At 36.4% G+C, this 14822-nt stretch overlaps 1 protein-coding gene across 3 annotated transcripts in view; it reads right to left on the bottom strand.

Annotated features, from left to right (window-relative positions):
- Positions 1–14822, bottom strand: part of CDH2 (cadherin 2) — a 208472-nt gene that overhangs the window by 44810 nt on the left and 148840 nt on the right. For 2 of the 3 annotated variants that reach the window (XM_021719311.1, XM_021719312.1), the window contains 4 exons: positions 13062–13208; positions 11104–11259; positions 7972–8116; positions 5160–5332 (listed from right to left, as the gene is read on the bottom strand). In XM_021719311.1, coding sequence (XP_021574986.1) covers positions 5160–5332; positions 7972–8116; positions 11104–11259; positions 13062–13208 — 621 coding nt within the window. The remainder of the gene's footprint in view (positions 1–5159; positions 5333–7971; positions 8117–11103; positions 11260–13061; positions 13209–14822) is intronic. The other variant, XM_021719313.1, reaches the window with a different exon arrangement.

Genomic DNA, 14822 nt, shown 5'->3' with positions numbered 1-14822 from the left:
TAGTTTTTACGGCTGTTATTGGTCATTTGTCTTTGCTCCCACTGTGCACGTGCATTTGCATGCACACACGCACACACACACCCACACACCTGTCCCCAAAGCCCTTGCTTTATTCATGTTTGTGTCTCCAGTCTACAGCATAAGGCCTGACTCAGAGTAAGAAAGTAATAAATGCTTTTGACTTTCTGGCTGGATGAATAAATGGATGAGAGATCTTGGGCCTTGTATTGCCTTATAAAAATCATCTCAGGTTAGGAAAAACATTCTTATTTTCATGGGTAGCTATAATTTACTTATTATAAATCAAAATTTATATATTAAAACACATATTGGGAGCACATACTAGCTCACTATTTCTCAAACCACAGTGATTCATACACAATCTTCCCAATTCTGCCATATCCTCATATTTCTATACCATGAGTCATTTCCTATTTATCTTGACATAAACTTGCCTTTTTAAAGCATAAATTAATTTATGGTAAAAGTACCATAAGTGGAAAACTAGTATCACTTGTCATAAATATACTGTGAAAAATAAACACAATGCAATTCTTGGAATCTGGCAGCCTCTAGCTGATGGAGTAACATCTAAAATACTGTGCTCTCTTGCTGTCCTAGCGGCTTCTCTGCAAGTACCAGTTAAAATCTCTATACATGTAGAACACGCTTTTGAAACACTGAACTAGACTGATACCAGTAAGTGAGGAGGTGAGAACATCCAGTCATTCATTTGACAAATATTTACTGATGTTGACTAGATGCAGGGCAATGTACTATTTACTTGGATAAAATAGTGAACAAAGCCAGAATGACCTTGTCTTTGTTAAATGATAGTGACAGAGCAGAATAGACCAAAGACCGAATGTTCCAATGCCACAGTAGAAAGGGTAGGAAGAAGTTACACAAGGAGACTTTACCAGGGGCACCCCAACTAGTCCTCGAAGCCTGGATGGAGGAATGAATACAAGAGGTGTTTTAGGGGTAAACACAGAAGAAGTTGATGACTAAACAACTCGGGATAGATGGATAGCAGTGTACAGTAAAGGCCGTTAGACCTACAACCTTGGGAGACCGGGGAGAAGGTACCAGTCACATCAAATAGGAAATTCATCATTAATCAGTTTTAGGAGAAGAGGACAGATTTACTTTTGGATAGACTAGGCTAGGGGATGGAGAGTTGAGTAATAATGTCACCAGAACTTAGGAGGAAAGTAAAAGTTTGTGACCCTGCTAGCATATTTAACTGCTAAGCCTCAGGTCTTTTATCTGTAAAATGGGTCTTGTATCTACCTTGTAAACTGTTAGTCTAAAGTTTTTTATTTTTATTTTTTTTATGCTTCCTTTGTGTTGACACTAAGGCCTTTGAAAATAAATTTTAAAAGAGAAGCAATAATTTTTATTGAGATTGAGGCAGGCACAGTGATCAGCACTATACATCATCTCATTTAGTCCTCACAATGATTCTATAAGGCAGGTGGAGTTTTTAATCCCCAGTAAGGACACTGAGGCTCAGGAAGGTAGGAAAGTTTGCCATGGTTACACGGCCGAAAGTGGCAGAGACAAGACCTGAATCCAGGTCTCTCTGAGTCGAAAATCTGTATCATTAACCTGTGTAAAAATCATCTTCCGCTATGCAAGTGCCCTCCAAGAAAGTCAGTAGGCCATGCCATTGCAGCATGTGCACTTCTTGAGGTGGGGAGGCAGGCAGAAAGCCAGATTCCCCATGGATGAGGAAGGAGTAACTGCTGAGCGGTAAGTAGGGGTTGCCCTTTGGAGGGTTCTGGTGTTGTTAATCTGAAGAACAAAGTCTAATAATTTGAATATTTCTTCAGGGCTCATGTTCAGGGTAAAAAGATGAGGAACATCTGCCCCCTAGACATTGAGAATAGAAATCTACATATAATCCATATGTAACATAGTTTTTAAATACAAGAGCAGTAGTCAAGATACTACCGTGGGTTCCCAGATAAAAGGAGTTAAGAACTGGCTCTCAGAGGGTGAGGGTTACTTAGCCTGCTATATACAGATGGGGTAGGAATATTGGGGGCAGAGAAAGTAGGAACAGAAGAACAGAAAACTTCAAATCTGTATAAGGAATTGTGGTTCTGAGAGCAGTTGGGCATCATTTGTTTGTCCGTGGAGGGCAAGGAATTCTGGGAGGTTGGGCTAAAGGCAGCTTTGGGGCCCAAGTCACAGAGGGTGTGGAATGCCCTAGCAGATAACTCTGACTTCGTCCTAGAGGTGTGGAGAGCCATTTTACCACAGGGAGTCTCAGCACATTTGTAGATTATGAAGGAACCTTAGAGAAGGGAAGACTAGAGACACCACCCAAAACAGGAGAACACTCCTTCAGGATGGAACAAGGAGTTGAGGACCTGACCCAGACAAAAGGATTATTAGGCTTGGGAAACAGGAAATATAATCTTTCTTCTGTGAAGAGAAGAAAAGGTGGTAAAAGTCAATCAGGAGATGTTGCTGTTGCCATTTATAATGGCAATGGGAAAAATGATAGGCACTGAACTGAATGCTTCATGCATCATGGCACCAGGTGGGGTAACCCTTGCAATCATCCCATTTAGAGACATGGGAACTGAGGTTTCAGGTAAATGCACTGAAGGCCTAGTAGCCCATAACAGATAGAACCAGAATTCAGAACTGCAGAAGCAGGGTGAGTCATCAGCAGTCCTGTATATGTAGAGCAAGAGGTGAACGTGAAAAGGCTGGGAAAGAGAAGAAAAGGCCAAGAAGAGCTACCAACACTACCACCACGTAATGTCACAAGAAGTTAGAGATAAACACGGAAGACTAGTGATATGGTAGATACGGTTTTTTGGTTTGAAATACTTGGAGAATTGATCATTTTAAACTTGTGGATTCAAGAAAAATAAAAAGCTGAATCTCAGTAAGCATTTCAATGATCAGGATTTCAATCACTTAAAGGTGTCATATACCCAGAGAGAACAACAACTAAAATTACTTTTGACAGAAAGAAAACTGTGAACTCTAATAGAAATAAAAGAATTTCAAGCCTGCAGAAGGCCTGTAAAAGTCAAAGTAATTTATCCCCGGCTTCAGGAAAAATTACCATGAGCCCTCTGAGATAGATACATTTTTTTCTATGTTAAATGACTTTTAGAAAAGGAAGGTTTTTCCATAATTTTCCTTACTAACTCATTGTTGTGCTTAATAATTTCACTGTCAAGAAGCTATTTCTCATACTGTATCTAACCCATGATTCTATAGTTTCAAATCTGTTTCTGAATTAGTTTCATCAAGGGGTAGTGAATAGCTTTTCTGTCTACAGAAAGATAAACTTAACAATGCTTATGGTCTCACTTCAGGCTTTCATCGTCTACACTAAATACAGTCTCTTTGATTTTTGAACATGGTTCATCTGTTTTAGTAAAAACTATCTTTAATTTGCCCTGCCTCTTTCTTGCCATAAAATAGCCAATCTAAATGTGATAGGAATATAACTGTAAAAAACCAGGATGAAGTCTCATTTTTGTATCTCACAATGACAGTGTGAATGAAAGAGAAATATTAGGATTGGGAAATGAGCTAAATCTACTCGGTATGTGAGCAACCTGGCACTCAAGAGAGAATACTAAAAATTACCTGGTAGTCTCAAATAAATTATGGCATTCATGCTGAGCTTATTGGCATATAAAAATAGTATTTCATACGATAATGAACAGGTGAAAAGACATACATGTTCTAAATATTACTGAACTAAAAGTACTGCTGCAAAAACTAAATGCATTTCAATAATCTCCAATGCAAAACATTCCTAGGAAAAGAGTCATTGATGCCTGGAAGTTAATAGGTATGGTGCGATGGGCATTCATCTAACTCCTAAGTAAGGCTCTCAGGCTCTCAGCTCAGAATAAAATAATCTTGATTGGCTCATATTACCTTATTGTAGCGCTTCTAGCACTATCTTGTGTATATAATTAATTGCAATAGTAATGTTTTCTTCAATTCAATTCAAGTGAATGCTACTAGGGCAAATAAAGCGTCAAAACACCAACTCTTAAAATCCTTGTCAATAATAGTTTATTGCAGTAGATATAATGTTTCCTTTTGGCATACATAACCTTAAGTCTCACTGCAGCAAAAGCTGGCTCAGCTAGAAATCTGCAAAGCACAAATCTCTATGAGTTGGCACTTTGATAATTCACTCAAACAATGATTACAGACGGTCAAAATAACGACCTTGAGAATCTGTAAGGAAATGGTCAGGACAGAATAGAAAAAGGACATACAAGTCTCATTAGGACTAAAGGTTTCAGGAAAGAATATAAGCAGGGCTTGAATCTGAACCCGAAGAACCAGGAGGTCCAAAGTCAAGAAACAGGTGCCAGGCATTCCTGGCAGAAGGGATCACGTGAATAAAAACACAGAGGGACACAGGAGCATGGTGGGTCGAGGCCTGTCACTCTGAGAGGACCCACCTGGAATTAACCAAAGTACTTTGTTTCTCTCAGACTGCAATACTACTTAGTATTTCAAAGCCTTTACCATTTTATGCCTTTTCATCAAAATATTATGCTAGAAATATATTTCCCTGTATTTCTAACTTTAAATGTTTGTCAGTAGAATTCGTGCAGTTACTACTATTCAAATCTGTTAAGTAAATTAATCTTAGAGTTAAGGGGCTCGGCTCTAATATTGAGGATAATCTACCATGGACTATATCAGGCTATCCACAACAGGGATACAAAAAACCCAATCACATACATGTTATTTGCAGCCTTTTAATAATACAAGAGCTAAAAATGACCCTAAGTGTATGCATGAATTATTTGGCTGTGATTTTTAATTTAATTCCTTATGAAAACCTCTGACTATGAAGGAAAATGAGGAAATGTCAAGAATTTTAAAAATTAGATACTGACCAGTGAATATTAGCTCAGCTTAGTCAATTATCAACTGAAATATTACATGGGCTAGTAATGATTTATCCAGTATGCATACATCATTTAACCAATTTGAAGTTCTGTAGAAAATGGTACAAGTCTCTTAATGAAAAATATTAGTAGTTGAATAATATTGTGCATATATTATTATCTGGAGATAAAGTGCATGTGACATATGTGATACTGTGCACCTTAAGTTAAAAAAGCAAATGCAAATACAGTTTTTGGTTGACTTACTTCTCGATCAAGTCCAGCTGCCACTGTTATAATGTCACCAGTCTCGTTGTTGATTGTAAACATGTTGGGTGAAGGGGTGCTTGGAGCCTGAGACAGGATTCTGTACCTCAGCATCCCATTGAGGGCATTTGGATCATCAGCATCAATAGCAGTTACGGTCATCACGTATGTCCCTAGACAGTGTACATGGAGAATGAATGGTTACCCTCCATTTTGGAGTCCCCAGAAGGATATCATATTCACCGTTTTGGTATGTCTTACTTTCACGTTTTCAAAACAACCATTTTTAATCATTTAGACACGATTAAAAATATGGATAAGCATGGTACCCATTTCAAAAGATACAAAACATAGTCCAGATCCTTGAAAGGAAAATTATACAATGTACATATTTATAAAAACTTAATTTGTCCATAACATAGAAGACAAATTCACTCCATGATACTAAATGATTCAGACCTTAATTTATATAAAATGCAAATAATGGGTAAGATAGCATTAGAAATGTATTTTATGGTCGTTGATTCCTTCCCTCTGTCATATTTTACTTCGTTATGCAGCAACATCCAAAATGACATGCTGAGTGCAATTCTCCCAATGCTGGAGTCACATTCTGAATGTGGGCTGTGTGCATAACGAGGCATATTCCATTTCCTCAGGTCATGAGGAAGCATTTCATGCATTACTGTTTTGGTACATTGAATAGAGATTTGGCATTGTGGTTCATTATTTTCTTGGAGATTAAAAGAACATTGTAACCAACTTAGGGTCTTCAATTTATTAGATATTTTGGAAAAGAAATCTACACAGCCTTAGAATCAAATTAGTTCAAACTAGCTAGAAAAATGGTAATTTAGAAGCAGAGTGAGAAGTAGTTACTATTTAGCATGGTTTGCTCTGTGTTCTTTTAAGAACTGAATGACACAATTTTCTGTCCATAGCCTATCTTTTTCCTGAGGATCCTAAACTCAGTTCTACTTTAAAGCCTATTTACATTGTCTGTTCTGTCTACATGGTACACTCTGAGTTCAGAATTAGTATGACCATCCCGTGGTCATATTTAATCTCTTTTCAGAACTTGTCCCTTGACATAATTCACCCTTTTTAATGACGTACTATCCCTACATCCTCCCCCACCCCCAAACCTTCACTGTATATTTGCTTGTTTTATTTCTCTTTCATACTAGAATTTAAGCTCCAACAGGGCAGGAACTAGCTTGTCACCACTGTACACACAGTGTCAGAACAGGGCCTAGCACACACAGCACATGCTTTGTAAACATTTGCTGAAGGAACGAACACATTGTTAGAACAAAAAAAGTATGTTTCAGAACCTTAACCGAAATACTGATCACAATGCAGTCTAACTCATGACTCATTACATTACCAAATCTTGCCTACAAGTACGTTTTCAAATTTAGAGGAATCACAGGACATGTACTCAAGAAATGTCTATACTTCTATCCATTGCCAAGAGTCTTTTATTATGGATGACTTATGGAATGTGGAAATTCATGGTGAAATGCATAATAAATGCAGCTTTAATGCTTTTAACAATTTTTGTGAAACAGTATTTTGGTAAAGCTTGAGACTATGGAGAAAATAAGAAAATAATGACCAATAAAAAAAAACAAACAAACTTCTGCAGCCCAAAAAGCCCATTTGTTTATCGTTGGAATGTCTGTATAAGGATAGTGCTTTAGTAAGAATGTGTTTAATTTTATTAACATTTTAAAATGTATTTTAAAATACTAAAGAAAACTGCTCTGAAAATGTGACTTAGAAGGAGTCAGATGGTTGAACTTCCAGCTTAGCCCTTCTGGCTCCACCACCCCACCCATGTCTTTTCTGAGGATGCAGAAAAGTATAGTGGGACCAATAAAAAGTACACATTTAAGGCACAGTTGGTTATATCTATAAACTGGCTTTTGCATGAGGGAGTGACGTAAACTGGTATAGATGACAAAGTTAGGCAGCACTATTTTAAGTATTGAGACTTTTAAAATTACAAGTCAAAAACAATATAGCTAATCAATCTCTCTAAATACCAAATCATCTCAGGAAAGTTGGCCAAACACTTACTTTTACCACTTTTATACCTACTGACTGTCCTGTCCATTAGTTTTTCAGATTAAATAGGCCTTTGTGGCCTGGCCATTCTACAGCGATGTTTTCAGTTCAAGAAACTAAAATCTTACCCAATCAACATTTCACCATGATGAGTGACTTTGGGCAAGTGCTGTTTCTTGGTCAAGGCACTTTCCAGTATGAGTGCTGAAGAGAGGGCTGCAGGGGACATGAGGGCCACCCTGCAGAGGGCAGCCAGCACAGCTATCACCATGCTCCTTCCCTGCTTTTGGTTTTACTTCATTGCCCGGTCTGAGGAACACCAAGTATCTTTAAGGCTTTCCAATTGTGTTTAGTAGTTGCCATGTCTCATATGGTTAAATCTGTACTTCGTAAACAGAAAGCCTCTCGTCTTCTGGGGCTCATTTTCAAGCTGTACTGACTGTATCAACTAAAGCAGAATGAAATGTTCCTACAGATTCTATAGGATAGAATCAAATCCTGTAGTGCATTTGTTTTCAAAGGTGGGAAAAATCATTATGGGACGTAGGAAAGATATTTTTCTATTTTTCTCTTCAGCCAATTTTTCCCCAAGTTAACTTCTTTTCCACTAAAGCATTATGAATGAGAAAATGGCACAAAAAGGCTTGTGTGGTTTCTCCTCTTCTCGCTTGTAGTGTAACAAAGTCGGTTACACTACACTGCCTCAAGTCATCTCCACAGTATCGTCTTTAGACTTACTTACCAGGTTTTGAACCCTCGGGAACAGTCCCATTCCACACCTGGTGTAAGAACTCAGGTCTGTTATCATTCATATCAATAACATTGATGACAATATCAATGGGGTTCTCCACTTGATTTCCATTAATATCTACAGCATGTGCCCTCAACTGCAAAAGTAATTAGAAAACAAAACTGTTGAACAGATTTGTGTCTGTGAGAAGATAAAATATATCATCACAATGGCACTAAAATAACAAGAATAAACTAAAAAACATAATCTGTTCTTCCCATCAAAATTTTAGTTAGTCTGAGTCCATATACTTAGAGAAGATACACCATTTACTGTGTGCTAGGCATTGTGCTCAGAGCACAATAGGTTTTCATTCTTTAATCTACATACAAAAGAGTGGAGCAGAAATTCTCAGCATTTGAAGATGAGAAAATTTATCTTCAGAAAGGCTAGGAAACTTATGAAGGTCACTGCTCTCTGCTGACAAGACTCACATCCCAAATCAGTTTTGTCCAGCTCCAAAATCCTTTTGCTAAACCAGTGGAGATAACAAAGTTGGGTAATTAAAACTGTGGGACTAGCACAAGGTAGTCATCGAGATGAAGGAGGCAAAGTCATCTAGAAAGAAATAAGTGAACATAGGAAATTTTGACACTGGGCTTTTCTTTTTTCCTAATTGGAAAAGTAACTCATAAACATTAAAAATAAAGTATGTAAGATAGTTATTGGCTGGGCTCCGTGGCTCAGGCTGTAATCTCAGTACTTTGGGAGGCCAAGGCGAGTGGATTGCCTGAGCCCGTGGTTTCGAGACCAGCCCGGGCAACTTGGCGAGACCTCGTCTGCACAATTAATCAAAAATTAGCTGGGAGTGCACACCTGTAGTTCCGGCTACTTGGAAAGTTGAGGTGGAAGGATAGCCGGAGCTACCCAGGTCGATGCTGGGGTGGCCATGAGTGTGCTACTGCACTCCACCTGGGTGACAGAGTAAGACTCCAACTCAAAAAAAGAAAAAAGAAGAAAAAGATAGCTGTTCCTTTATCCATCCCCAGGTCTGTTTTTTAGGTATTCTTCTAGAAATTTAATCTTATTTTTCTTTTAAAAAATAATCACTCAGCTACACTTGGCAGAATATCTTCAAAATCATTTCATCCAGCACACTGAGGTTCATTTCATTCTTTTCAATGGCTGTGTAATGTTCCACTGAATTGTTTCTTTTTAACTGGAATGCTTTTCTTGTTAAGTCTGCTGCTGGCTGTTGGTTTCTGTTGGCTTTCTCTATCAAATTAAAAGAAGCATCAACATATCTTTTTTTATTTAGAGATTATTAAACACATGAAACAGCATACATTTTAATACTGCCTCTTAACACCTATAAAGATTATCCTTTTTTATTGACTTATTTAATATAGTATATTATATTAATAGATTCTTAATACTGAACCTTAATTATACTTATAATTATAGAAAATACTGAATCTTAATATTGAATCATAATACTTTCAATTCTACAATTAATTCTATTTTGTTATAGGTATTACTCTTTTAATGTGCAAGTAGCAAGCATTTAGAGAACAATTATTTACCCCCAAATTCACTTAAATATACTTACTTCCTGAGGTTTGACCACAAGAATTCAAATAGTATGAAATAAAATAGAAAAAGATTCTAAGTGTTTGGGGATTGATATTATTTGTATTCTTAAATAAATTAGGTACTAGTCTAAGTAGAGACTGGTCTATTGTATGCTATCTTTACCAAGTTTCTCTATTAATGATAGGTTGTCCTTATGAAAGGTTTGAAAATTTTACTTTTCTATGTTTTAGAACAATATAAAAAGCATTAGAATAAATGATTCCTTTAAAGGTTTTAAAAGAATGTGATGATGAAGCAATCAAAGTCTTTGGAAGGAAAGAGCCTTGACTAATACTCAGTGCTTAAAATAGTTTAAAATTCTCATATGCTTATATGTATATATATCTGCTTAGATCTAAGGAAGACTATTGAATTTTTTTTTTTTTTTTTTAGTTGGAATCTCACTCTGTTGCATCGATCTGCTGGGCTAAGGCAATCCTTCCGCCTCAGCCTTCCAAGTAGCCAGAACTATAGGTGTGCGCTACCACGCCCAGCCAATTTTTGATTAATTGTAGAGACAAGGTCTCGCCAAGTTGCCCAGGCTGGTCTTGAACCCAGGCTCAGGCAATCCACTTTCCTTGGCCTCCCAAAGTGCTGGGATTACAGGCTGAGCCACCGAGCCCAGCCTATAGAAATTTTAAAAGGTTAATAATTTTAAAAGTTGGTACAAGTGCAAGAATCCAACAGACATATCAGCGGGCAAAATAAGAATCTCAAAACAATCACACACAAGCATGGGATAAGAGTTTTAATGACTATTTGTCGATGATGAATTTAATTCAATACTTGCTGCTGGGACAACTGGCTAGTCATTAAGGAAAAACAAAGTGGGTCTTTGTCTCTCCTTTTATTATAACTCCACAGAGGTTAAAAATTTAAGCGCAAAAAAGTAAATAGAACAGATAAAATTAGGGAGACTGGCATCTTGGGGTAGGGAAGGCCTTTGTCAGCGTGTCTGAAAAGCCAGAATGTATGACAAAATTTTAAAAAGTGAATTTTATAGTACGAACTTCTACTATGGCAAATTTATACACAGTGTTTAGAAACAAACAACAAAAAGTGAATACACCATTCACTAACATGCCTAATAGATAAAAAGGTTCTTAATAATAGTAAGAGAAAAAGACAAACAGCCCCAAAGAAAATACAATGTAAGACAAGAATAGGGAGGAATACTATGCATCCACTAACCATGTTGTGACCTCTACATACTTTACAAGCAACATTTTGGACACTATCCACATGTTTGTTCTTATAAGTTCTAAGCCACAGATCTGAAGGCAATTTCATTTTCCTTTTTGTTCTTTTTTGGGCACTACGTATTTTTTTTTAAATTAAGAGCCTTCATCAATTCTATAAAAACAATAAAATTACTCAAATAACCCAAAAGGCTGCAAAGGCACTTCCGAAAACTCTCAGTATCAAGGTTTTTTGACTGATATGAGACAATGGTGAACTCTGCAGACATTCAGAATATCAATACATAGAATTATCAGTTGGTTGGAATCTTACATGAAATCGGGCTATCAGCTCGCGATCCAGAGGCTTTGTCACTGACAGCTGACCTGAGATGGGGTTGATAATGAAGATACCAGTTGGAGGCTGGTCAGCTCCTGGCCCAGTTACGCTGTACCGCAGTGAAAGGTTTTTATCTCTATCGGACCTGATCTGAGGATCAAAAAAATAATCACATTAAACGCAAGACTGAATGAGCTCATCATCAGAGACTGGGCACATCACACTTCATGCCCTTTTTCAGTTACAAACTTATACCATCTCCTCTCAGAAAACCACAGTAACTCTCGGTGCCTGTTTTTCCTCTTTGCTTCTTGGTGACAGGCTTCAAAAGAGATATCATCTATCACCAGAAAGACTGCGGGCAACATTAACATCTAAAAGAACACTGACCAGGAGCATGAAAAGTGTCAAAATATCGGTGTGCAGTTTTAAAACAATCACATTCTATCCTGGGAGTTTCTAGGTAATACGATTTAACATAGTAACAGGTGTCCAACTTAATGAAAATAAGCATTGTTTACCTTTTTTGTACCAGTTATGACAAGAAATAATTGTCTGACCATAGTGTAAATGTCCTCAAATGGAACTCTAATTATTATAGTTGAGACTGGATGTCAGATTTCTGTACGTGCATTATTTATCCATTGCAACCAAAACTTTCTATACCATTTTAAGGTGGCACCTAACACCAAAATTCTTCATTAATAATAAAGCAAACAAGAAAGAATTTAAAAATATATTTTTATACGCTCAAACATTATACTCACTATAAGCTCACTGCCTTCTCCAAATACAACTACTCTCAGGAAAATTTAGTCCATGTATGAGCAGTCACAGGAGGAACAGGCTATGGAAGGGGAAAAAGGGAGGCAGGCAGAGAGAAAGGGCCAATTGAACAATGCTGGTTGGAGGTAATAATAAGAGATCTTCATGTATTAGCTACTTATACTTAATCCACAAATAAAATATAGGGTTTTTTTTAAGCTAAGGTAAAATTTCTTTTTTCTCTCCCATACTCTGTTAAGGTAGAAAGATAGAAAGCACATTTAGGGGTCATGTTCATCCATAAATTGAATATAACACACATTAAAACAGAATATAAAACATTAAACAAGCAGCTTTTTTTTTTTTAAAGCAGCTTTTAGTAAGTATGTGTTGGAATGCTAAAATAATCACATACAGAAACATTTACATTTAAATAGATGAGAATACAACAATTTTGTCTTACTAGCCTTTGGTGATAAACAACAGGTTGTTAATTTTACGAAACATGCAAAAATATCTGTAATTTTTTTTTTTCCTGTATCTGGTGGTATGCATCTGGAGTACTGAAACAACTTACTACTCAGATTTGAAAGCTATGGTTTTGCACTGCTCTAGAGATTCTGTTAATGGTATCAAAGGTCATTTTTTTTTCTTTAAAAAACTCTCAAATGCACTTGGTGCTGGCATTTTTAGCAACGATTGCCCTTTATTTTTACTTTGGCCCAGAAGCTATCTGTAGAGGGCAAAGATCATCACAGAGAGCCCAGCTTTCAGACAGGGAAGCTTAGGGTCTGAGTGTGTGTGTGCGTGTGCGTGTGTGTGTGTGCGTGTGCGTGTGTGTGTGTGTGTGTGTGTGTGTGAGAGAGAGAGAGAGAGAGAGAGAGAGAGAGAGACAGAGAGACAGAGAGAAAGAGAGAGATGGGGGGGAATGGTATGGATGGGAATGTGTGTTGGTGTTAACGCTTATGTCTTCACAAACTGAATAAGCTTTATAATCCATAGTGTCCAAGACATACAGAGAGTTCTACCCAAGCTCTACCCATAAGTGACACAGGAGATAACAAAGAAAAACGAGAATCAAAAACATTTGAGTAGATACATGTCATAAACAAAAAAACAAAACCAGAAATATTTAAAACATACATTTTCCAAGTGCCACTGAAACAGGTAAAATTGTGCCACCCTACCCTGACAAGCTCTTGAGGAAAAGGTCCTCTGGAGTTTTCTGGTAAGTTGATGGGAGGGATGACCCAATCTCTCTTCTGCCTTTGTAGGTAGCCATTGTGCTTAGTGACTTGCCTTGGGAACACTATTTCTTCAATTTCCGGTATCTCCTTTGTGTAAAAAATACAGCAGACATTTCTGAGTACTAGGGAAAATATCTCTGAAAGTACATCAATACTAATGAATAACTGAAGGCATAGGAATCACACTTTACTATGAACAAAAAATAAGTCTGGAGGCCTTTCCTTGTTCCCCTGCTAAAATAACAGAAAGCACTATAAAATTTTGGGGTTATACTGTGGGGAAACTGAATTCTAAACAACTTATTATATGGCTCAGTTGTGTAAACTATTTGTAGTTTCTATAAACCTTCCTAGATAGTAGTTAATATTGAGCAAAATTTAATAGTATCCTTTTATATATTCCTCATTAGTTTAAACCACAGTTCAGGTAATGTGCTACTGTACATTAAATTTAGATCTTGATGTGCTAAAATATAATTTGAATTCTAAGAGAAGTTTAATACATACTGCTAAGGAATGTCTCAAATATTTATGACCCTATTAAATCCCACAGAATTAATGCTGTAATTATTCTAAACCTATGTCAACCATGATGGATGCTGTAGATGACCCACTTTGCACATTAGGTATTAATCTCTGCTGGATGTCAACATTTTCTTCTGTTTCTCCCTTTATCTGTAGACATTTTAGCCATTATCCTGTGCTGCTTCAGTGCAAATATCCAAGCTAGTTTGCTGGAACATAGCGAATCAACAAAACAAAAACATCTTTTCACTCCATTAGTTACCAGTTTCTCACTTCACATTTCCCAAATGACATGATGCCCCCTTAACAGTTAATAGATTATCAAATTAAATTTCACATAATGAAACCTCAACACTGGAATAAAATAAAAATGATATATTTTCTTCTTTTATATTCATTCATATTTGATGATGGGTAGGTATATCACATTTACAATACCAGAAATGAATATGTTTCTATCTTTCAATATACAAAATATAATAATCATAGCTCATAAACTTATGGACTTCCAAATACATGAGTGTGTTGTTGCACGTTTTGAATTAACTCAAAACTAGAATAATCAGAAAATATTATCATAACTTAAGTTACTATATTTTATTTAAAATTCTTAAAATAGTGATTTATACAAAATAAGTACTCAATAAATGTTTGTTGAATTGAATGGTACTCTGTTCAAAATGTACTTCATTTATTTGAACTTGGTTCATAGCAGCTTCCACCAGAGGGAGTTTATCATTCCTAAAAGTCATATTGGTAGTATAAATAATTCACACCCCCTACTTTGATTATTAAGAGGCAAGACAAAACCCAACACTCACTGCCAGAAATGCTCTTCTGTTACTACTGTAAATCTGTACTTCTCATCTAATAAATTTGACTGATGACATCTTGCAAAGAATTGTTTATTTTGTGGTTATATTTAACAGCCTGTAAAGCTTCTAAGAAATTTAAACAAACAACTACTTCTAATTTAAATTAAGTTACAAATCTCACAGTATAAACAAACCTTTCAAATACAATTTCTGGCTGCTTAAACTATATTTAGCCTACGTATCTTACAAGATTAAAAACACAACGAAATACTATTTAAAAGAACTGAAGTTGATAAAAATTCAGAGACTGGCCATCCATTAATGTGATGGGAAGCAAAATACATATTTAGTTCAAACTGTA

Source organism: Carlito syrichta, unplaced genomic scaffold (assembly GCF_000164805.1).
Source record: "Carlito syrichta isolate Samal-C Ts95f unplaced genomic scaffold, Tarsius_syrichta-2.0.1 Scaffold314393, whole genome shotgun sequence".
NCBI lineage: Eukaryota > Metazoa > Chordata > Mammalia > Primates > Tarsiidae > Carlito > Carlito syrichta.
The sequence above is the reverse complement of the archived record's forward strand: the minus strand, read 5'-3'. Positions and strand labels throughout refer to the sequence as shown.